This window comes from Elgaria multicarinata, chromosome 6 (assembly GCF_023053635.1).
Source record: "Elgaria multicarinata webbii isolate HBS135686 ecotype San Diego chromosome 6, rElgMul1.1.pri, whole genome shotgun sequence".
NCBI classification, from domain to species: Eukaryota; Metazoa; Chordata; class Lepidosauria; order Squamata; family Anguidae; genus Elgaria; species Elgaria multicarinata.
The window spans coordinates 9534179-9556492 of NC_086176.1; the positions used below are offsets into that span (position 1 = coordinate 9534179).

Sequence of the window (22314 nt, forward strand, 5' to 3'; positions counted from 1 at the left end):
TTGTTACCATTTAGCAACATTTTTTTTTTCCTCATTGCCATAAAAGTGTGAGTTATTGACCCAACCCGAGCAGAACTCAGAAATTCCCACTGAATCAATGGTTGGTGTCAGCTACGGCTTCAGTAAGCAGTGAACATTCTGGGATGGAATCTGCTAGGATGGCAGCTGGAACTCTGACTACCTTTTGTGTGACTGCAGGAAATGAAGTGATTGCTGTGGACTGGAAAGGGCTGAAAGATGTGGACCAGATCAACATGGACAGCACCAGCTCACTCCATGGCAGCAGCATCCACCGGCCCTCCAACGAGGTGAGCATCCATTCCATGTCCACAGAGAAGAGACAGCGTAAAGATCAAGCACTGGAAGAGCACACTGGCTAAAGTGATAGAAGCCAGTATACTTCTGTAGGCGCTCATTTGCGTTAGAGACTTTGGGCATATCTACACCGGGCGATAACCCGGGGATCATCCCAGGATCTCCCCTGTGCGTCCACATGATGCACAGGGGATCCTGGGAGCAGGGAGGGAAGATCCCTGCATTTCCCAGGGATATTGCCATACCCTTTCTTCACAGCTTTTCCCGCTGTCCCGGGATGATCCTGAGGACCACAGGTGGTGTGGCCGGCTGTCCCGGCTTCTTCCCTCTTCCCCGTGAGTAGCGGGGGTCATCTGAGTGAAGGAGCCGGGATGGGAAGAGTTCAGGGCCATTAGGGGTGGGGTGGGGAGAGGGGTCGGGCCTTTTTTTTTTTTTTTACTTACTTTTTCGCTGGAGTGCAGGTGCGCTCCAGTTCCGGTATTCTTTTTTTAAAAATGGCGGGCACGAAGTCCTCTTTCCTCCCTGGATGTCACACGCTGCATGTGAATGCAGTGGGAGGATCTCAAGATCAGCATATCACAAGAGCCTCCCCGCTTCCTCCCAGAATGCCGGGAGGTGTAGACATGCTCTTTGAGTCTCAAACAGAGGTTTGATTTATTTTCAGCATAATAGAAGGATCTTCTGGGACCCTTATTTTGGGTTAAAGAAGACTATTTGGAAGCCAAAGTGTGTGTGTGTGTGTGTGTGTGTGTGTGTGTGTGTGTGTGTGTGTGTGTACCGTATTTCTTTGATTCTAAGACGCACTTTTTTCCCATATAAACATCTCTAAAAACGGGGTGCATCTTAGAATCGCGGTGCGATTATTATTCTTAGGATCAAAGCTTTTTTTCTGTTGGTGGTACTGAAATTAGTGTGCGTCTTACAATCGATGGCATCTTACAATCGAAGAAATATGGTATATACAGTATTTTATACTGTATTTTGTATTTGTGTTTATAACCTGTTGGTAGTTTTATTATGGTTTTAATTTTTGTGAACCGCCCAGAGAGCCTCGGCTATTGGGCAGTATAAAAATGTAATAAATAAATAAAATAAATAAATAAATAAATAAATTTTATACCGCCGAATAGCCGAAGCTTTCTGGGCGGTTCACAAAATCATATATATAATTGTTTGATGATTTGACCCTAACAAGATTCCAGAAACATGAGTTCTTGAAACATCTTAGGAGTGTCCCATGAAGTGCCTGGGGAAAATCCTAAGCTATACAATTTGTCCAATGGTTTAGATGAGTGTCAGCAATACGAACAACGCTCACGTTCTTGAGATCATCACCTTGCATGGTTGTGGCTGCCTAGAGAAGATGCGCCTACTTTTGCTGGAAAGTCACCGTCAAAGCCCTGTCCACCACCAGCAAGTTTCCCCTGCCGCTTGGCTAGAGTATGATTATGCTGGGGTGGAGGTGCTGTTTGGCGCCTGCGTAGAGTGCGATTTAAATGAGAAGGCTGGTGCACAGAAAGAGTTATCTCTGCATGCCTCTGTCGTAAGCAGGCACCACCCTCCACCCAGCTGATGGGCACTAGGAAAACTGTTCACAGTGCTAGTCAGCTGGGGAGGAGACGAGAACTTTGCGCAGAACAAGAGAACAATACCTCCCTATCCCCACATGCTGAAATGGGTGGTCGTGGTGAATGAGTCTTTGTGTGCATGCATGTATGTGGCCCACTGGCCATTGCCACATGTGGCCTTGAGGGCAAAAGGGTTGCCCATCCCAGCCTTACAGCTTTATTTTATGCTGTCAGCTAGTGCACCATGTGTAATTTTATGGGTGCAAGTTATCTGTCTAATATGGGCATGTCTACACCAGCCATTTATCCCGGGATCATCCCTGTGCATCCAAATGACACACAGGGGATCCCAGGAGCAGGCAGGGACAACCCCTCCATTTCCCTGGAATAATCCTTCAGTGTAGAAAGGGCGTAAGGTTCAGTGAATGAAATTTGTTGACATCTTTGATCTTTCAAAAGATGGTGGCTATTTTGTATTCATATATGCCATTTTTTTTAATGAAGTTTCAACAGTTTTACAAATTGTAAAATGCAAAAACAAGTTATGAGTCCTATTTTGATGAATCCCTACTCAGCTGTGGGGTGTGACTCCAGAGATCCCTCCCCTTGTGGGATGCTGGTTGGTGTCCATTAGGCACCTCAAGATGTGACCTCATGTCCTGGAAATAGGCTGACCGGACCAATGGCTCAGTTGGCGCCATCTTGCTGTACTTCTGGAGTTTCCATTGGTACCGGTTAAGGCCATGGTTAGAGACCATTTGCTGGACAAGATGGAGGCTTGGTCTGACTTAGGGTAGGCAGACTGGTGGTCTATTGAGGTCAGTACTGCCTACCTTGACTGCCAGCATCTCTTCCAGAGCCTCAGGCAAAGGTTTTCCAGTACTGCCACCAGAGATTCTTTGGACTTGAGCTGCCAGGGGCTGAAATCTTGAAACCTTCTACGTGTCAAGCATGGTCTCTGCCATGTTCCTTCCGACTGAAAGACAGCAGTTTCCTAATAATACTTTTTAATATTTATCAAGTGTCTTTCAGCAGGCACAGTGCATAGAATAAGTAATTAGACAAGCAACCCTACCCGGCTAAAAAGATCTGTGCCAATAAGCAGGCTTGCACGCACACATAATTGGCTGGTTTTCGATAAATTGGATATGGCTTCAGATGGCATATCTGAAGGCATTTCTGAGCAAGGCTGCAGTTCTCTCTGAACTGCTTCAGTGGGATGCAAGCGACCATGTGCTTTCAAACATGCATCCCTACTCACATTCTCATAAAACTGGTTGTGCATTAACATCTTTGCTCATGACTGGAATTGGATTGGGGCCATATTATTTCCCTGCAACTTTGCAGTCCAAAGTACACACGTAAGGGAGGGAGCGTGAGAGATGCTGAAAAGAGGAATTGAAGGGCAGAGGTGGGTTTGAGAGGGAAGAGAAACAGTTCAGAGGAGGGAGAGGGGAGACATGAGAGAAAAGGGAAGTGTTAAAGTGAGTATAGATGCAGCACATAGACAAAGCAGAGCAGATATTGGGAGGAATAGTATTCTGTAAATAAGGTACCACAATAGAAAATGGATGGGCTACGGCTGCGAGGCAGTATATAAATGTAATAAATAAATAAATGGGGAATAACGTAAGGAAGATAGCACTCAGGACAGAAATTAGAACCAGCAGAACCAAGGGAACAAAAAAGAATGTAGAAGAAGAAATGTAAGAGGTAAGGAGCAGGGCGGGAGAGACAATTCGGCCCTTTCTACACCTGAGGATTAATATCTCAGGAAAATGGAGGGATCGTCCCTGCCTGCTCCCAGGATCCCCTGTGTGGCATTTGCATGCACAGGGATGATCCTGGGACGATCCCTGGAAAAAAAGGCAGGTGTAGAAACGGCCATAGTCTCTAGCCCTAAGCCATGGAGAGCTCCTTGTTGTTCATCCATTGCTATTGTGAGTATGATGGCTATGCACATCGAACTAGAGAAATCAGGAGCAAACTGGACTAGGATGTTTTCTCCCCAAAGCACAGGCCCTTATTACTTGAACAGAAGGAGGAACCTCTTTCTATGTGATTAAGTGTAGTAACCACTAGGGACTGCAGGGAGAGAGAGAGGTGCATGTCATATACAGGGAGCTTGTGTGTGATGCTAACTAGCTGTTTCTTTCTCCATAGCAAACACGGACAGATTTCTCCTGGGATGGCATTAATGTGAGTATAGCCTCCATCTTCTAAGCCTGCTGATAGGTCTTGCGGTACGTCAAGAACCTGTATTGCTGCTAGAAGACTTTGGATTATATCTTGGGTTGGGCATTTTCTTTCTCCCAGTAAGATTCATAATTTATCTGGAAAAACCAAAATGATTATCTGGACACCTGAAACAAAGTATTACAGTTTTCCTAGACCAAATGCAAGTTGGCCTTGCAACCTGTCCGTGGGCACGTGAATTGCCCTCCAGGCCTCCCTGCAGCCCTCCCCCCCCTCCCGGTGGACTTTTCTTGTTACCCTCCCCTAATTATTCAGAGCCAGGGAAACAGCAAGAGCAACAGAGCCCAGTTTGTTGTGCAGGGTTGGACTCGATGGCCTTTTAGGCCCCTTCCAACTCTGCTATTCTATGACTCTATGATTGTTTTCTGGGTTCTGACAATGTGCTGTTGGTGTTAAATTAGATGACTGAATGAATGAATATTCATTATTCTAACTTTTCTTATTGGTCCATTTCTCTTCCATAAAAAGGAGGCACCACCATTTATTTATTTTGATAATTGTAACACATTTGCCGACACGTTTGCTCAATTCTGGCTTCATGCCAAAGCATGGTTTGCCCCAGGAGTAGTTTAGAACTAAGGCCCTGATTTGGACTTCCAAATATACAGCAGACAAACCATGGCTTAGGCTTGCTTGCGGGTTTTTCATAAATTATTCCCTGTCTCCAAGATGCAGGAGCCTCTGGAAGCACAGCACTGGCTGTAACTCTGATTTGTCAATTCAGATATCACACCAAACCACAGTTAGCACGGATCATGATTAGCAAACCTGGGTCGAATTGTAGTTTCTGGTTCTGTTTTGCTTACTGATGGCCAACTTTAGTTTTTTGAGGGCCTTTAAGTGGCAACGTTCCAGTTAGGCCCCTTTGCCCAGTCCGTTGGGACCATCCCTAACCCACTACTCTTTACCAGGGCTGTGCAGGGACCCCCTGAGCCACCTCGGAGGCAGATCCAGAGCCCCCAAAGCAGCCCTGATCCGCCTCGGGGCTGCCTCGGGGGTTCCTGACCCGCCTCGGCGCCAAAGCCGAGGCAAAATTCAGGCCCTCCAAGGCGACTCGGAGTTTTCTGGGTGATGGCTACCAGCCGGGCTGCGCAGCCAGCGCCCAGAAAACTGTCCCCACTTACCTGGCGCTTCTGCCGTCTGCCGCCGCGGATGGCAGAGGCACCAGGTAAGCCGCGGCCTACTTCCTGTCTTATGCGGCAGCAACAGTGGAAGCTGCTGGATGCAAGGGCGACGGCGGCGGTCAGCGGCGGCAGGTAAGGAGACTGGTGGGCGCTTAAGGGGGTAGGAGTGGGGCCGGCTCCGAAGCGCTGAGGCGTCCCGAAGCTTTGGAGCCAATTGGCTTCAGCTTCAGGCCACCTCGGACTTCGCCCGAACTGGTTCAGATCTGGTTCAGGAGGATCCGAATCACCCCGATGCGCTTCAGATTCGGGGTTCGGATCCGAGGCGGTGCACAGCCATACTCTTCACCCCACCCCTTCTCCTTTTCACTCCACCAGTTTTCACCCTATATTTTTAAAATAAAAGAGACTCGTTCAAAATTATTCAAACATAATTCCTTAGAACTGCAAATAAATCTAGACATCAGCACTGTAAAAACAGTCCATGAAACCTGCCTTTTGAACCTCTTCACTTCCAAAAAGAAAGAAAAAAACCCAGGTGCCATTTACTCCAATAGCCCCCACTGCCAGGGAGCAGTTACTGTTTTTTTTTACTGGATAACAAAACACCCAGGGTGCAAAAGCCATCTAGGTTGTCTGCGACAAGGGTCTGAAATAGGTACATGCTCAAAAGCATACAAGTCAATCTAACTACATCTTGTTCTCAGTATACACACTTGGACAACTTCCCATGCAAAGAAGAAGAAGATCATAAGCACTGTTGTGCCAAAGGTCCATCCAGAAAGGAATATAGCAACAGTATAAAGAAAAGTGAAGAGGAAAGCAAGAGAGTTTCCATCGATGTGTACTCAATAGAGCATCAATGTGTATTCAACAGAGTGAGCAAGGAAGAGAAGCATTGATCATATCTGTATCTCATCTTCTCTTCCAAGGAAGGTTCAGAACGACATACATGGAACGACCCCACTAAATCTTCAGAGCTGTCCTGTGTAGTAGGTTAAGCCAAGAAATAACGACTTTTTCAAAGTCACAAAGTGATCTCCACACCATTGCTGAGTGTCGATTTGGACCCTTGTGTCCTGTGTCCAGTGCTCTATCCACGCCTATATCCACTCATTGGCTCTATTATTTTTATGCCCAGTCCTCTGCCTGTTTACTGATGAAGCCAAACTACCCATGGCATTCCTTAAAGCCCTGCACAATGCTGCCACTTTCACACTGAAGGAGGAGCAGCTGTGGTCCCCCAATCCAGCACCGTCCTCACAGTCCTGGAAGGCTCCCCATCCAAAATCCCACCTGCTTGCTATTTGTTCACAACAGTGCTGTTGGCAGCAAGCAGCATTTTCAAGGGCAGAAAGCGGGGTGAGTGGGGGTGGGGGAGGTTTCCAGTGGGGAAATATTGCAGGGAGTCTAATCCAAACCAGGACTTTTTCCGGCATCAGGGCCCCAGGGTTGCTTTTCCTTCAAAATGTCATGTCGTTTGTCCCTCTGTGAGTTCAGTGTGGTTACTCCTAAATGAATGTAGGTTTGCAGGCCATCCTTAATTGAAATGCAAAAGTACCCTGTGACCAAAGGAATAACACAAAGGAATGAGGGGAAAATAATATCGCTGCATGAAACAGTGCCCCAGAAAAGTTGCTGCAAATTTTGTCTGTGAGGTTTTTGTCTGCTGATTATAGTCTGTTTATGGCAATACTACCGTATTTCTTCGATTGTAAGACGCCATCGATTGTAAGACGCACACTAATTTCAGTACAACCAACAGAAAAAAAGCTTTGATTCTAAGACATAATAAATGCAGCCGCGATTCTAAGACGCACCCCTTTTTTAGAGATGTTTATATGGAGGAAAAGTGCATCTTAGAATCGAAGAAATATGGAACATGTGTGTATATCCACATCCGAATTAAATTTGTGAAATAAAAGGCATGTTACAGTGGCCCCTAGTCTGGACGAACACTTAGCTTTACCTTTAAAATGCTTTCCCGACCTTCTTCCTTATTTCTTCAGATTCTATTCAGGTGTTCAAAAAGGTGTTAAAATCAACGCGAGAGGGGAGGGATCACTTCCGCCACGCCCCTCCCCTTGGCATGTTTGTCACCCAACTGCCTGGAGAGGAGAATACCCATGGGGACTCTCTAGGTGATTGTGAGAAGGCCAGAAAGTCAGGATTCTCAATTGTGCGGGGAGTCCCCACGGACAGAGGAGGTTCTCCTCTACAGACAAGTTGCCCTCCACAAGTAGAGGGTGACGAATGTGACCAAGGAGAGAGAGGGGCGGGTGCTCCCGTCCCCTCTTTGAATGCCTGAATAGGGCTTCTGTGGAATCTGCAGGAAGACAATATTAATCTTCTATCCTCATTTTATCTTCTCTCACTTGCACTCCAGTAGGGTGACCCTATGAAAAGGAGGACAGGGCTCCTGTATCTTTAACAGTTGCATAGAGAAGGGAATTTCAGCAGGTGTCATTTGTGTGCATGCAGCACCTGGTGAAATTTCCTCTTCATTACAACAGTTAAAGCTGCAGGTGCCCTGCCCTCTCTTAAATCTGGTCACAGTATAGCTCCTGCAGCTTGAAGTGTTGTGATGAAGAAGGACTTTCACCAGGTGAGACATGCATACAAATGACACCTGCTGAAATTCCCTTTTCTATGCAACTGTTAAAGATACAGGAGCCCGGTCCTCCTTTTCGTATGTTCACCCTACTCCAGTAATTTATATACGTAACATTCTCACCTTGATTTTTTTTTGCTTTCCCATATATATCCTACTTTAACAATTTGCTGGCAAAAAAAGCATACCAACCAGTCACCAAATATAGTTCGCCAGATCAGGGCTAGCCCAACAAATTTTGGTGCTTGAGGCAGAAAATCCAAACCCACGTACCCAGGTAATTTCCTTCTATGGGTAGGTCCTTATCTGACAAAGCGCTACAGAATCATAGAATCATAGAACAGCAGAGTTGGAAGGGGCCTGCAAGGCCGTCGAGTCCAACCCCCTGCTCAATGCAGGAATCCACCCTACAGCTTCCCTATGCAGGTTCCCTATGCATAAACCTCTGCAGGTTTTCTGCCCAGTTTCTAATTTTCCATCTTTGTTTGTTTCTTCTCCTTCAGGTTTATACTTTTTCCTTGTTCCTTGTGTTCTTAGAAATCCAGATTGGGTTGCCTCCTTTCCTCCCCCTCATACCTTTTCATTCCTTTACATAATCTGTCTTTTCAGCTTTCCATGGAAGACACAACCTCCATTTTGCCCAAACTGAAGCGAAACTCCAATGCATACGGGATCGGAGCGCTTGCTAAGTCTTCTTTCTCTGGTGAGGATCTAAAACCGTTGAACTTAAAATCATCTTACGTCTTATTAATCTTTCTATTATTTATTTATTTCTATATTACACTTATATACCGCCCCCATAGCCAGGGCTCTCTGGGCACTTTACAGAAATTCTAAAATTGAGATAAAAACGAGTATACAAAATTTAAAATTCTAAAACACAGAACATACACACATAAAGCATTAAAAACAGTTAAAAAAACTAAACATGTGGGTGATTAAGATGTGCTGCCATATGCCTGGGCAAAGAGGAAAGTCTTAATCTGGCGCCGGAAAGATAGCAGCGTTGGCGGCAGGCGAGCCTCGTCAGGGAGATCGTTCCGTAGTCTGGGGGCCACCACCAAAAAGGCCCTGTCCCTCGTTGCCACACTCCGAGCCTCTCTCGGAGTAGGCACCCGGAGGAGGACCTTAGATGTTGAACGTAGTGACCGGGTATGTTCATGTCGGGAGAGGCGTTCCATCAGGTATTGTGGTCCCAAGCCATGTAAGGCTTTATAGGTCAAAACCAGCACCTTGAATTGGGCTCGGAAACATACAGGCAGCCAGTGCAAGCGGACCAGAGCAGGTGTTATATGGTCGAACCTTCTGGTTCCCGAAATCAATCTGGCCGCTGCATTTTGCACGAGCTGCAGCTTCCGAACCGTCTTCAAAGGCAGCCCTATGTAGAGTGCATTGCAGTAATCTAACTTGGAGGTTACCAGAGCATGGACAACTGAAGCCAGGTTATCCCTGTCCAGATGGGGCATTGCTGGGCCACTTCCGCTCGTACCCCAAGTACCCTTTAAAAAACCCTGAAGTGAAAGCACTACTCACCCAAATTTTACTCTTCAGTTCCCCTAAGTGCCCTCATGTCTTGGAGCTCCTTCACACATTACTCCTTCCCATGATAAATTTTCACGTTGGTACAGGTGGATATATCATACTGTGTGAAGTGCTGAACCCTCCACAGAAAGACACTGTGCAATACAGCAAAATAGAACGCACGCCCCACAACACTCACATCACCTTTACACATTACAGTGATTCTGCCAATATTGATTCTTTTTCTCTCTAATATGGAGATTGAAGTGTGAAGGGGCCTTGTTTCCTTTAATGTCTGGTCGGTAAAGGGCTCCTTGTCAGTCTTTCTGCTGCGGCTCCAAGCGTGTGATTTCTCTACAGTTTTATGCAGATCTGCTTCTTCATTTCCATTCAACCTTCTAAGCTGTATAATTCCATGGGGGTGGGGAAATGGGGGAATTATGCCAAAAGGGGGATTCATAGTACTAAGGAGTTTTCTAGAACTCTCCCCGAGGCCCAGTGCTGGCCAGTGCCCAATGGGCTGGTGGGATGGAAGGAAAGTTCACCATAAATGGAGCCAAGACGTCACCAAGCCCTTAGCAACTACCGGTACCAACCCAAAGCACAGAAAGGGGAAACTGAGGCACTTTAAGATCATGCCTGCAAAGCAGTGTGTGTGTGTGTGTGTTGGAAACAGCACAATAACATACACAAACTAACTTTTCATTCCACACCGATAGCACAGAAAAGGGAAGGCAAATTAACTCTGCAATCAAATTCGCAAAGCAGAGGGTAGGGTAATTTCTGCAGCAACACACAAAAAGCAGTCTTTTGAATCTGCAGCAAGCCATTGCACAGAAAGGGGAAACTGAGGAAGATAAACTCTGAGATGATGCCTGCAAAGCAGACTGTTGGGGGAAGGGATCTTCACAGCACTATACAAAACCAGTCCCTTGAACTCAAGAGCAGGGGAGCTGCATCAGGCCCATATTTAGAATTAAGGCACAGAGGTCTTGCCGGATGGCAGCTTGATTGCAGGTGGTGGTGGTGGTGGTGAGGGCACACATAGGACAATCTCTGCAAAGAACCTTGAAGTACTGATCCAGTAGCAAAGAAGGAGAAGAAGTGGCAGAATCTGCCAGATTTTACAACAGTGGTTCCCAATTAGCTAAGTACTGCAGACCCCTTGTTTTTCAAATGCCAAGCCAGGGACACCCCCCCTCCTTTTGAAAAAAATATTATCTCTATGGTAGTTACCTGTCCGAAACAATTTTTTGGAGAAAATAAGGGGTAGCCCCTAATAAGAAAAGGATTTTAGGTATACTACAAAACAGAACATAAAATTTGTGATATTGCAACGCAAAAATGACAATGATTTCGTTAGGAATATAAAGATGAATTTAATTTTACTAACGTCTAGTTTACAATTGAACAAATTATGGCATGTCTAACAGCTAGTAAACCTAAACGTGATGGGAGAAATCATGCCTCTTTTTGTCCCGAACAATCCCTTCCACATCCGGTTCAATATTTCCTACTTTTAATCTCAAATCTGGAACAACATTGAGCCAATTTCTATGCTTGTTCTTTATATAATAAAATGCCAAAAATGTTTGTTCACAAAGATATGTGGAACGAAAGGGAACTAGATGTTTCAAAGCCTTTTCACCTAATTTCTTATAATCAGGAAAAACCTTCACCCAGAATTGGTCCAGTCTATATTCTTTGAAAAATGATTTCAGTGAACCGTCACAAGTCACGTCAACAAGTGCATCTCACTCTTCCGCAGACAGAGTTGTGAGTTGTACATCACCACATTCAAAAGGATTCCTTCTCCATGAGTTTTCAGGATTAGGTGCAGGGAAGTAATCTCTGAAGCTAGTCGCTAAATCACGCAGGTGCTCAGTGATGTTATATTTTACTTCTGGTAGGAATTCGTCGTCAGTGGACTCCAGAAACGAATGGTGAATATGTGTGAATGGTGCCATGGACCCCCTAGGTGGGTTACTCAGACCCCCTGGGGTCCACAGACCACCAATTGGGAACCACTGCTTTACAACATTACTTTTATTGGCAGCTAATATGTTACAGTGTGTTAAAGCAGCTTGAGAACATTCAGTCTTTCAACTGCGTGAATGCAAACTAAATGTGATTATTGCCTGTTTGTAATGTTTATGGTTTCTTCATGTTTTGGGAATCCTATAATAGGTAGAAAAATTATTATAAGCTAAGTTTGTCCCTAGTTTTTGTGAAAGCAGAATGCTGTGTTTGAATAAACGTTAACCTTTTATACCCTAGTTATAAAAAACTATAGTAATGGAGTGGAGGGGGGTGAGGGATGGGAGAGGCTGGCTGAGATCAACTGTAAATATGTTTTTGAAAGAGACCTCCTAGCATTAAAGTCATTTCTGTATTAACATGCATAAAATCATTACCTTGTGGAGCTTATTAAGAGACTGTGGCCATGGCTACACCAGGCCTATATCCTGGGATTGTCCTAGGGTCGTCCCTGGCTGATCCCTGGATCCCCTTCGTGTCATTTACATGTCTCTTCTGCCAAGACTCTTGTTCATGCATTGGTTATTTCTCGGTTGGACTACTGCAACCTTCTTCTCACTGGCCTTTCTTCTCCTCACATCAGTTTGTGGGTTTCTGTTCACCACTCTGCTGCTAAGATCATCTTCTTGGCTCGCCGCTCTGACCATGTTACTCCACTTCTGAAATCTCTTCATTGGCTTCCAATTCACCTCAGAATCCAATATAAACTTCTCCTGTTGACCCACAAAGCTTATCACCGTCTAGCTCCTTCCTCTCTTTCCTCTCTCATCTCACACTATTGCCCCGCTCGTGCTCTTCACTGCTCTGATGCCATCTTTCTCACCTGCCCAAGGGTCTCTGCTTCCCTTGCTCGGCTTCTTCCATTTTCTTCCGCTGCCCCTTACACCTGGAACGCTCTTCCAGGACATTTGAGAACTACAAGTTCAATTGCAGTTTTTAAAGCGCAGCTAAAAACTTTTCTTTTTCCTAAAGCTTTTAGAAGTTGATTTTGATCTTACTTTTATACTGTTAGTTTTACTCTCCCCTGTGCCTGTTTGGTGCCTTCTCTTCCCCTTCTTATTGTTTTATGATGATTCTCTTAGAATGTAAGCCTATGCGGCAGGGTTTTGCTATTTTATTGTTTTACTCTGTACAGCACCATGTACACTGATGGTGCTAAATAAATAAATAAATAAACGATAAAAATAATAATAATACATGAATAGGGATGACCCCTGGACAATCCCAGGATATAGGCCTGGTCTAGCCATGGCCTCAAATGGCCATTAGGTGTTAGTGGCCCTATTTTCCCAACATTTTAGGGCCAAGCAAAATGTCTGTGAGATTAAAATCCCTTCCGCCCCCTCATTGTGGTTTTGATTTCATACTCGTGATTACACTGTGGCCCCGCTGGTGTCCACTTTATTTTGCAGCTCGGGGGTGATGAGTGGTTGCATTTTCCGTTGCTTGTCAGGTTAAAAGAGTACACTGACGGGCCTCGTGCTATATGTTCTCTGACCCGTCTATGTTTCTTCCATGGGAAAGCCCCTGTAAAGGTAGGGTATGCATATATAGTGGAAGTATGTGCGAAGGGTAAGAAGAAACACACCCGAGGGCGATGTGACCCCCGGCCCTGGAGCAGTAGAATAGCCCCTTCTTGTTTTCTTAATGTCTGGCGCCTTAGGGATGTCTCGCAGCATGAAGGATCACGTCACCAAGCCCACTGCCATGGGACAGGGCCGCGTTGCGCACATGATCGAGTGGCAGGGCTGGGGCAATGGCAGCAGCCAGCAGCAGCATCACACTCACGAAACGGTGCGGAAGGATGCCGACGCTTACTCCGACCTGAGCGACGGCGAGAAAGAAGCACGGTTCCTGGCAGGTAGGCTACTGCGCTTGCACTCCACCAGCCCACGGGCATGTCTGCACCAGGGGAGGGGAGGGGGAGGATCTCGTGATACGCTGATCGCAAGATCCTCCCCCTCTGTCTACGCGTGGCGTGTGACGTCCCGGGAGGAAGGAGGTCGTCGCAGCCGCCATTTTTTTTAAATCGAAGATGAGCGCATGAGCGCTCCAACGCTAAGGTTAGTGGGGTTTTTTTAATGATCCCGCTTCCCCCTCCCCCCCCAATGGGAACAGAGCTCTGTTTACTCGCAAGGAGCCGTGACGAAACTGGGATGGCCTCCCCCACCTCCCACGGTCTCGGGATCGTCCCGGTAATCCTGGGGGGAAATGCAGGGATCATCCCTCGCTGCCCCCGGGATCTCTTGTGCGTCATGTGGGGCGATCCCTGGGGTAAGCTCTCATCTAGACATGCCTCATGTTTCCTGGGGATGGATGGGGTATGTGGGAAAGAAGGCAAGGACTTTCTAGCTTGGCTTGGTTGAATTGGCTGGATCTTCTGTTGAATTTCATATATATATTTTTCAAATCAGAGTCAACCTTAGAGTCATCCTGAATCTATTTGCTCTGAATCAAGGGTGCAGAACCTTTTTAAGGTGGGCGCCCTACTGTGGGTTGGATGATGTTGTTGCCTCCACACCCCCACACCCCTGCTTTTCCTTCTTCTATTTCTCTCTGTGCTGGGAGAACAGGGAGGAGCAACTGTGTGGGTGCTAGGAATAGCAGCTGCCCTTCCTACCACTGGCAGAGACCCCCGGTGACTACATCCCTGCTGTTATTTTGGATCCCAGATCGGAGATAAAAACAGAGGTCCACTCCAGGTTGGCAAATTCCGCCGGGGGCTGAGGCATGGAGGCCAACCCTGCGAGGCTCTGTGGGCTGGATTAGGCCAGCACACCAATGGTTCTGCACCCCTCTTCCAGTGGAAGTTGGTGGATCCGACATCAGTGGAGCCGGGAATCTGCCCTGGGTTTCAGTCAGAACTAGTCAATACTCTAGCTATCCTAGGTGCTTAAATGCATCTTCTCTCTGGATTGCATAGGTGAATTGGGGAGGTTAAGTAGCTGATGGTGGCTCTGCCTTTTGGACAAGAAGCTTGGACACAATGACCTTCCAGTCCCCTCCAGCTTTCTGACTTGGAGGAAAAGCAGAAATAACCCGAGAAACATTTCAGAAAGACAGGGATGTACTCGTTCTGGGGAACAGATTCTGGTCACATTCAAGATCAATCAGTGAGGATTAGTCACACTTTAATTCCACACACACCCTCCTGACTACCATTACTCTCAGAGCAGAAATAAATCAAGTAAGAAATATGGGGTTGCTACTGAAAACAGCAGCCCAGCGTTGAGTTCCTCGCTCCTTCTGCATTGGGGTGGCACAGCTTACCTCTTGCTCTGATGTAACTTACCCTATGCATTTCCCCATCCCATTTCCATGTTACTGGCTGCCATTAGTGGGAGTGTGGAAACACTCAGGATAAATGGCATCAGGACATGATTATATTATATTATACCTGATTACAGAGAGGGACGGAGGAGGTTTGACACAGGGCTGCCATTTCTTCTCCCCAAACCGTGTTCCTTATTCCGGTGTAATTTAAACCTGAATCAGGATGGGAATGAGTGATTTTAAATTTGGAACCAGGTCGTGGGAGACATTCTAGATTAGGTTTCCCAACACTTAAAATATAAAATTCTGGAACCTGGGTGGGAGGTTGCACAATCGCACAGAAAATTGGCCCCGGCAATAATGCAGAGGCACTAGACTGGACTGTAGTCTGAGTTCCTCAGGGACTCGCATGGGCTGGGAAGTGAGATATCCTAAGTCACAGGCAGAAGTGAAGCAGCAAATGTGTGTGGGTATTGACAGGTGGGGGAAAAGAGAGGGGCAATTCCCATCCACCACTATCCTTCTCTCCTCTCCGTCTGTAACAAGGGGTGATGCAACAGTTTGCTATCTCGGAAGCCACCCTCATGGCCTGGTCTTCCATGGACGGTGAAGATATGAGCGTCAACTCCAACCAGGAGAACCAAGCTGGCAACTACAATGAGAACTACCAAGAGATAATGGAGAACCAGGGTGAGTACTGGCCTTCTCCTCTTAGGCCATAGGGGAACGGGGAACGCTCTGCCAAGCCAGGCCTCATGGCTTCTTGGAGTAGGACAAGGCTTTACTGATCCAGTTTAACCCTCCACTCTGCCTACTGGAGTGAGGTGGTCCCAATCTCAATTGGGGCCACACATGATTACACTAGAGTAAAAGAAAAAAGAAAACAAAGACAAGCCTCAGCTCCTTGCTATGTGGAGTTTGACCCTAAGAATATGGTCTGTAAGCCAAGAAGTTCACAAGGAGAAATCTTACATCAGCAATAAACCCATTAGGTGGCCTTAAGCAAGCCACTGTCAGTTTGTGGACACCCACCCCATCCCCACCTGCAATACCAGGATAGTAATAATGGCTTACAGTAGAGGACTACTAGCTGATATACCCAGCATTGCCCAGGGACCTGAATAATGTATAGTAGGGAAGCAGATTTCAGTGCACCTGGAGAACTGTTGTGTGTACGCGCTATGAATTCTCTAGTTGTTGTTGTTATTAAAAAGGGAGTTAAAGAGGAGGGCCAAGGTGGTGCAGTCCCCTCCCTCTCCTTCCCTCCCCTGCACATGACGTAACAGACCAGGCGCTCGTGCACGTGGCAGAACTAAAGCCTCGCAGAGAGGGGAGGGCCAAGGAGGCCATTGAGGACTTGGGCCATTACCTGAGAGCCACCCCGAGCAGTCCTTTCCCCACTGCCACAATGCTGTGGGCAGCTGCGGGCTTCCAGGCCCCATGGCGGCGGTGGTGGTATGTGCCGTGGGGGCTTGGGCTCAGGCCACGCCCATCCTACCTCGCTGAGGACTGGAGGGAAACGGCTGTGGGAGGACACACCGACCTCCACCGGAGGCATGGTTGGAACTGCAGCTGTTACAGTGATCCCGCGAGATTGCCTTGTGGTCGTGCTTGACTCCGTGGTGAGATCTATCAAATGCCTCCATCCCCCAGCATGCCTTCAGCTGCTGGGAGTAGTAGGTGTCAGTGTAAGGTGAGTTTTTAATTAATTAAAAACAAGTTAAAACCAAGAAATACTGGATGCTAGATTTTTTTTATGATCACTGAACAGGAAGACCTAGCTGCATGCCCAATTTTAAGATCGTGGATAAAAAGTTCCGGATGTACAAACCCACACACATACTTTCAGCTTTCTAGGTCGATAGTGTAGGAATTACTATCATTACTATAATGAACCTAAAGCACCTTAAACACTCTAAAGAATTTTATACATGCTAATATAGCTTTGACTGCCTCTATCTCCAACCCTGTCTGGAATCTATCGGTCTCAAACCTGTCACTAAGGGCAATTTCGGTCTAATTGCGTCTAGGCTATACCACTTCAGGCCACAAATGGTATAATGTTCCTCCAGATCCCATCCCCTTGCTGAAATCCCTGCACAGATGAGACTAGAAGGGTTCTAGCCTAGCCTTCTCTTCGGCATACTAATTACCTGTGTGCATAGATTTTGGGGCTAAAGGATCATCCAGGAATGTGAGACCCTCCAGTCTGAAGCGAGAACTAGGCCACTGTGTCCATTGTTGCAAAGGCCTACTAGTCTGCACAGTCCCTGTCAAGCCGTGGCTTGACAGAACTCAGAGGGTTCATCTTCTTGCCTAATAGTTCTGCTCCTCATTGAGGTCTTCTCTGACCCTCCTTCCTTTCTGCCTTCCACATTTTAATGTTTGTTCTTTCCCGCCCCTCTTCTTTCTGCAGATCAACTGGCCCAGGCACAGTATGACAGCTGGCCACACTCTTACGTCTCACAAGGCATGTACTGCCTGGGTTCGTCTGATGCCTGGGAGACCAGTGACCAGTCCCTCATTGCTTCCCCAGCTACTGGTTCCTATCTTGGCCAGAACTTTGAAGAGTCCCAGCCCAACCTGCAGGAAAGTGTTCTTATTCAGAACAACCTTATCCAGCAGCACCAATTACTACAGCTACAGCAGCAGCAGCAGCAGCAGCAGCAGCAGCAGCAGCCACAACCGCACCAGCAACTGCAACAGGCCCTGCTCCCCAACACTGGCCTTGTGGATGTATGGCCTGCTCAGACTGTTCCTAGCGGTGGTAGCAGTGCTGAATCCAGCCCCTTTGTGGGAGTTCACACAGAGGAGGAAGAGAATCCCTTGCTGGAGAAAGCCCCACTGTTGAACAAGAAGCCCTCACCAGAAGAGGACGATGTTGTGTGCCGGGACCTGGAGTCCCTCTCGCCTCGGGAGGAGCCAGAACCTGCTGCCCTCAGCCGCAAGGTCTCTGATGTTACCTCATCCGGAGTGCAGTCTTTTGATGAGGAGGAAGGCGAAGCCAACAACTGAAGCTGCCGTTGAGGAACCCTTTGCCATTATGCATGGGAAACACGGGTGGGGGAAAGTGACCGGGAAGCCCCTCCCCAGCTCCTAAACTCCCCAGGCGCACTAGCACACTTCTTTGTTTTTAGTTGTATGGAAAGGTAAGCCAAGGACCAAATGTGCTGGGCACTGCTAAGTCCCCTCCCCCACCTGCACACGTTGGGCTGAACCTTCAAGACCTACTGCCTTGGACACCCAGGCACAGGGAGCTCAGGGAATGCAAGACAGTGGCATCGCGTGGACATGGCTGACCGTGGAGGCAGGCCGTGCTGCTGGCATCAGGGGTGCGGCTTTTGGGGTGCCGTTTCAGTCTGGATACAGCCACTGAGCTGTATCACGGCTACTCTCTGCTTTGGCTGTTGGGACCTAAGGACGTCGGAGGATGCAGACAAGAGCTTTACATCATGGAACAGGAATAGTGAGGAATGAGTGGCTTAAAAGGCCGACTGACAACAAAAGCCCCAGGCAGAGTCATAGAGTCTACTTAAGGAAGTAAGGTGCTATCTGGAGAGAAGCTCTGCACTTGAGGCCTAGATCCAGAAAAACATGATGTGGAGGGAGCGGTCTGTGGATGCAGAGTGTGCGCTAGAATCAGAAGCGAGACTCCCTGGGTACCAACTATGCTATGCTATGGACAGAGCTGCTCTGTGAGTCAAGTCCAAACCTCATTCTCCAGCACGTGTGCAGAAATCCTCCTTATGCACCCCTTGTTATCTCTGCCTGGGAGCTGGGGAGGGGGTTTCCTCCCCTATTTAATAGGGGGCACTGCATGCAGGGGCGGGAAAGGGGGGGGAGGCCATCTGCCAGTTTCATATTTTATGCAGGCGTGGAGTCCTCTCTTTCCAGGTGTGTGCAGGGAAGGCAAGCAAAGAAACTAGGTGAGCGAGCAAGTGTGGCTTCAGTAACCTGCTTTCCGGTTTACATTAGGGATTTTGTTGTTGCATTTCCCCCATTTTTTAAAAAAATATTTCCAAGTTCCTTTAAGCCGTGGCTAACAGAGGGAATAACATGGGTGCCACCTAGTGTAAGGTAATACTCCTTTCCTCGGATCACCAGATCCTCTGTAGTGCCAAATTACTGAAGAAGCAGAGTCTAGAAGAGAGCAATTCTCTCTTTCCATTAATTTATCACTCCTGCTTCTTCTTCTTCTTCTTCTTCTTCTTCTTCTTCTCCTTCTGTTAACGATGTAGATATTTCTCAGGCCTCATTTCAGTCAAGAATAAGGAAAGGGTAAGTGGGGATTTCTTCTCATTTTTACAAGGGTTTCCCCCCTCCCCCAAGGGGGTTGGTTGTGAATGACATCATGGCTTGGGGTGGGGCATATACTTGGGTCTGAAGTTGTCCCTCCTTCTCAGTTGCTGGTCTGCCATGAAAAGAGGGACTAACAGCATAAACCCACATTTTGATCCTCTCCAAACCCCCAGCTTCTGTGGAAGTTAAAAGGTGGGACAACACGATGGTGTGAAACAGTTAAATTTGCCGGGGCCACTCAAAAGCATGTGGTCATTACTGAAGTGGCAGAACCTTGGGTCAAATAAGGAAACGCTTGCCAAAGGGAACTTCGGGGTTGTCTAATAACAGGAAATGGTCCTGCCTTTGTTACTTTCTGGAAGTACATCGTCTCCAAGCCTGATACTCAAAAGGCGGCCTGCTGCTAATCTGTCTTCTGCAGGGCGGTTAGCTACGAGAGGAATAAACCATCCTGCAGTGCTTTGCTTTCCCAGATGTGGGACTCTTCATATAGAGAAAGAGGGAGAGTGTTGCCTTCAGATGTCATCAGTAAGAGGGGAGGTCCCTGCACTTTGGATGAAGAAGAGGAGAGGGAGGTCTCCAGTTCATAAACGTCAGAAGCCAAGAGACCCTTGTCTTCCCCCATTGCACTTTCCTTGGAAATGCTGTCATGACAATGGACAAGTGGTCAGGCAGACATGAATCACAGCAGCTGCATGAAAAAGAAACGCCTTTTCTCAACCCTTCTCTTCCTTGTCTTCATTTCCTCACTCTTCCTGGCTCTTCAAGTGGGGAGGCCGCTCAATTTCTGAGCATTTGGGAGCCAACCTCTCTTTAAAATATGTTTACATGCTACAGTGCCAACCTCTGAAGGCGAAGAGGGTTGGATATAGCACTGCTCTGAATATGGGGGTGAAACCTCATGTTCTGCATTTATCTTAATTGCTGCGATCTGGCTGTCAGTCAACTGTGGGGGGAATTCTGCTGGCATTGATGATGTGGAAGCAAGGAAGTGCAGAGGGCTCTTCTCTGCAAACAAAGAAATAATGGGATTCCAGTTCCCCCAACATTATCAAGCCGTCAGCATAACCAGAAAGCTTTGAGATGTTCCCAGTATTGCAGTGGTGGGAGGGTGAAGATTCAGTCAGCCTGCTTCTTCTTTCCTCCAAACCATTATGCTCCACGTGCCTATCCAGGACCAGGACTAAACCTGGATGTTTACGGTAATTCTGTTTCAGTGTAAATGTATTCTGCTTTCATCTTGGCACTCACTGGACTTGATACAAGTGGTTCATCTTGTTGAGATCTGTTCTTTTATTGTCTTGTCTTTTTTTTTAAAAAAAATGCAAGCAACTTGTGCATTTGATAATATCATGTGACACATATTTGGGAGATGTATATTTTTTCTTTGAGAGATGGTATGGAGGGATAGATTGCATGGAACAACAGAAAGAAGGGTAAGCTGTACTGTGGTAGTGCAAGGGAATAGCACGGAACCACTAAATAGCACTAAAGCAGCCTTCCTCAACCTGGGGCGCTCCAGATGTGTTGGACTACAACTCCCAGAATGCCCCAGCTGGGGCATTCTGGGAGATGCAGTCCAACACATCTGGAGCGCCCCAGGTTGAGGAAGGCTGCACTAAAGGTTCACAGCTCTGCTAGAATCCATTACTAAATAAATCCTACCAGAGAAAGAGGCCATATTCTCTATGAAACTGTACAATTCTTGGGGGAGGTTTCTAAATAAACGTAATTGTTCCAGGACAATTAAATGCCATTTAAGTTTTGTTTTCAAAAGGGGTCTTGCCTTTTTGTAAACCTTTCCCATTTTCTACTACATTTAAGGGACGAGTGGGAAATGAATGGGAGCAGCTCAATGGACATGCCCATATCATCAACAGTAGGGGATGTATTGAAGATATAAACACGGATAAGATAGGGTGAAAGCACACGTGACTGGGAACAGACCTATGTCTCTGAACCTAAGCTGGGGTCAGTAAAGTGGTAAGTGGTGTTGGGGGCAACTACTTCCCGCAGAGGAGCAGTCAGCACGTGGGGTAATAATGACCCATCCCCAGGCACTTTTCCTCCACAATGCTTCCCTCCAGCTGTTTCCTCATCAGCTGGGTTTATTTCTGGTATTGGAGACTGGCTGGAAGAAAAGCAGTTGGGATAGAGTGACCCTATGAAAAGGCGGACAGGGCTCCTGTATCTTTAACAGTTGCATAGAAAAGGGAATTTCAGCAGGTGTCATTTGTGCATACGGAGAACCTGGTGAAATTCCCTCTTCACAACAACACTTAAAGCTGCAGGAGCTGACAACCATCTGTCAAGTATGCTTTAGGGTGGATTCCTGCGTTGAGCAGGGTGTTGGACACGATGGCCCTATAGGCCCCTTCCAACTCTACTATTCTTTGATTCTAGAGTGACCATTTTAAAAGAGGGCAGGGCACCTGCAGCTTTAACTGTGACGATGAAGAGGGAATTTCAACAGGTTCTCCATATATACAAATGACACCTGCTGCAATTCCCTTTTCAATACAACCGTTAAAGATACAGGAGCCCTGTCCCCCTTTCCATATGGTCACCCTAGATTGGGAGAGAGAGATGTAGGGGGCAATCAGCAGGTTGGAGGAGGGGTTTGGCACAGCACTGCTGTCTGCTCTTCGCTGAAAATCGATCCCCGACTCCACAACTCTACGGTCTGCCATCAACCTGCATTGGAAGACTTCAGCTTGATGTGTATCCTACACATAGAAAGCTCAGGGCTTTTCTACATGAGGCTTTTAACCCACACCTTTATTGAGGCTTCTGCTTCTGGATTCTGTGCAGGAATAAGATTGGCTCCTTTACACACGTTTCTTTCCAGGTTCCCCCCCCCCTCTGGATTCTATAACGTCATTCAGAAAAATACCAGATTTTCCTCGTTAGGAAAAAACCCGGCAAAGCAAGGGAGAGGGTCTGGAGGATGACAGAGTTGTGTAAAAACCCCGCAAACTACCATGAGGAATCATGAGAACGCAATAAAAGCCTCGTGTAGAAAGGCTGAAGGGAGTGACACATTGCAGCTTTATTTGTTTGGCGAAGCACAATCTAGGTCAGTGGGTGCCATTTTTTCTTTTTTGACTCTCGGTGATTCTAAATTAACGTGTGCATGTGCAGTAATGTTTTCGTATTTTGCTAAGGAAACGGAGTGCAGTGTACATCCATTACATCTGAACTGCGCATGCATGCATTTGTTTTTCATTGCTTGGTCTCTTAAGTACACTTCAATTGTATGAATGATCAGGTTGCCAATGCCAGCTGAAACCTTGAAATTCAAATATGTGGCAAA

At 46.9% G+C, this 22314-nt stretch overlaps 1 protein-coding gene across 1 annotated transcript in view; it reads left to right on the top strand.

Moving 5' to 3' along the window:
* The window catches only part of FAM131B (family with sequence similarity 131 member B), a 55662-nt gene extending 37653 nt beyond the window's left edge, over positions 1-18009 (top strand). The window contains exons 2-7 of the mRNA XM_063128479.1: positions 199-308; positions 4047-4082; positions 8481-8570; positions 13080-13290; positions 15249-15392; positions 17119-18009. Of these exons, the coding sequence (XP_062984549.1) occupies positions 199-308; positions 4047-4082; positions 8481-8570; positions 13080-13290; positions 15249-15392; positions 17119-17717 (1190 nt within the window). The 3' untranslated portion in view covers positions 17718-18009. The remainder of the gene's footprint in view (positions 1-198; positions 309-4046; positions 4083-8480; positions 8571-13079; positions 13291-15248; positions 15393-17118) is intronic.
* The last annotated feature ends 4305 nt before the right edge of the window (positions 18010-22314 follow it).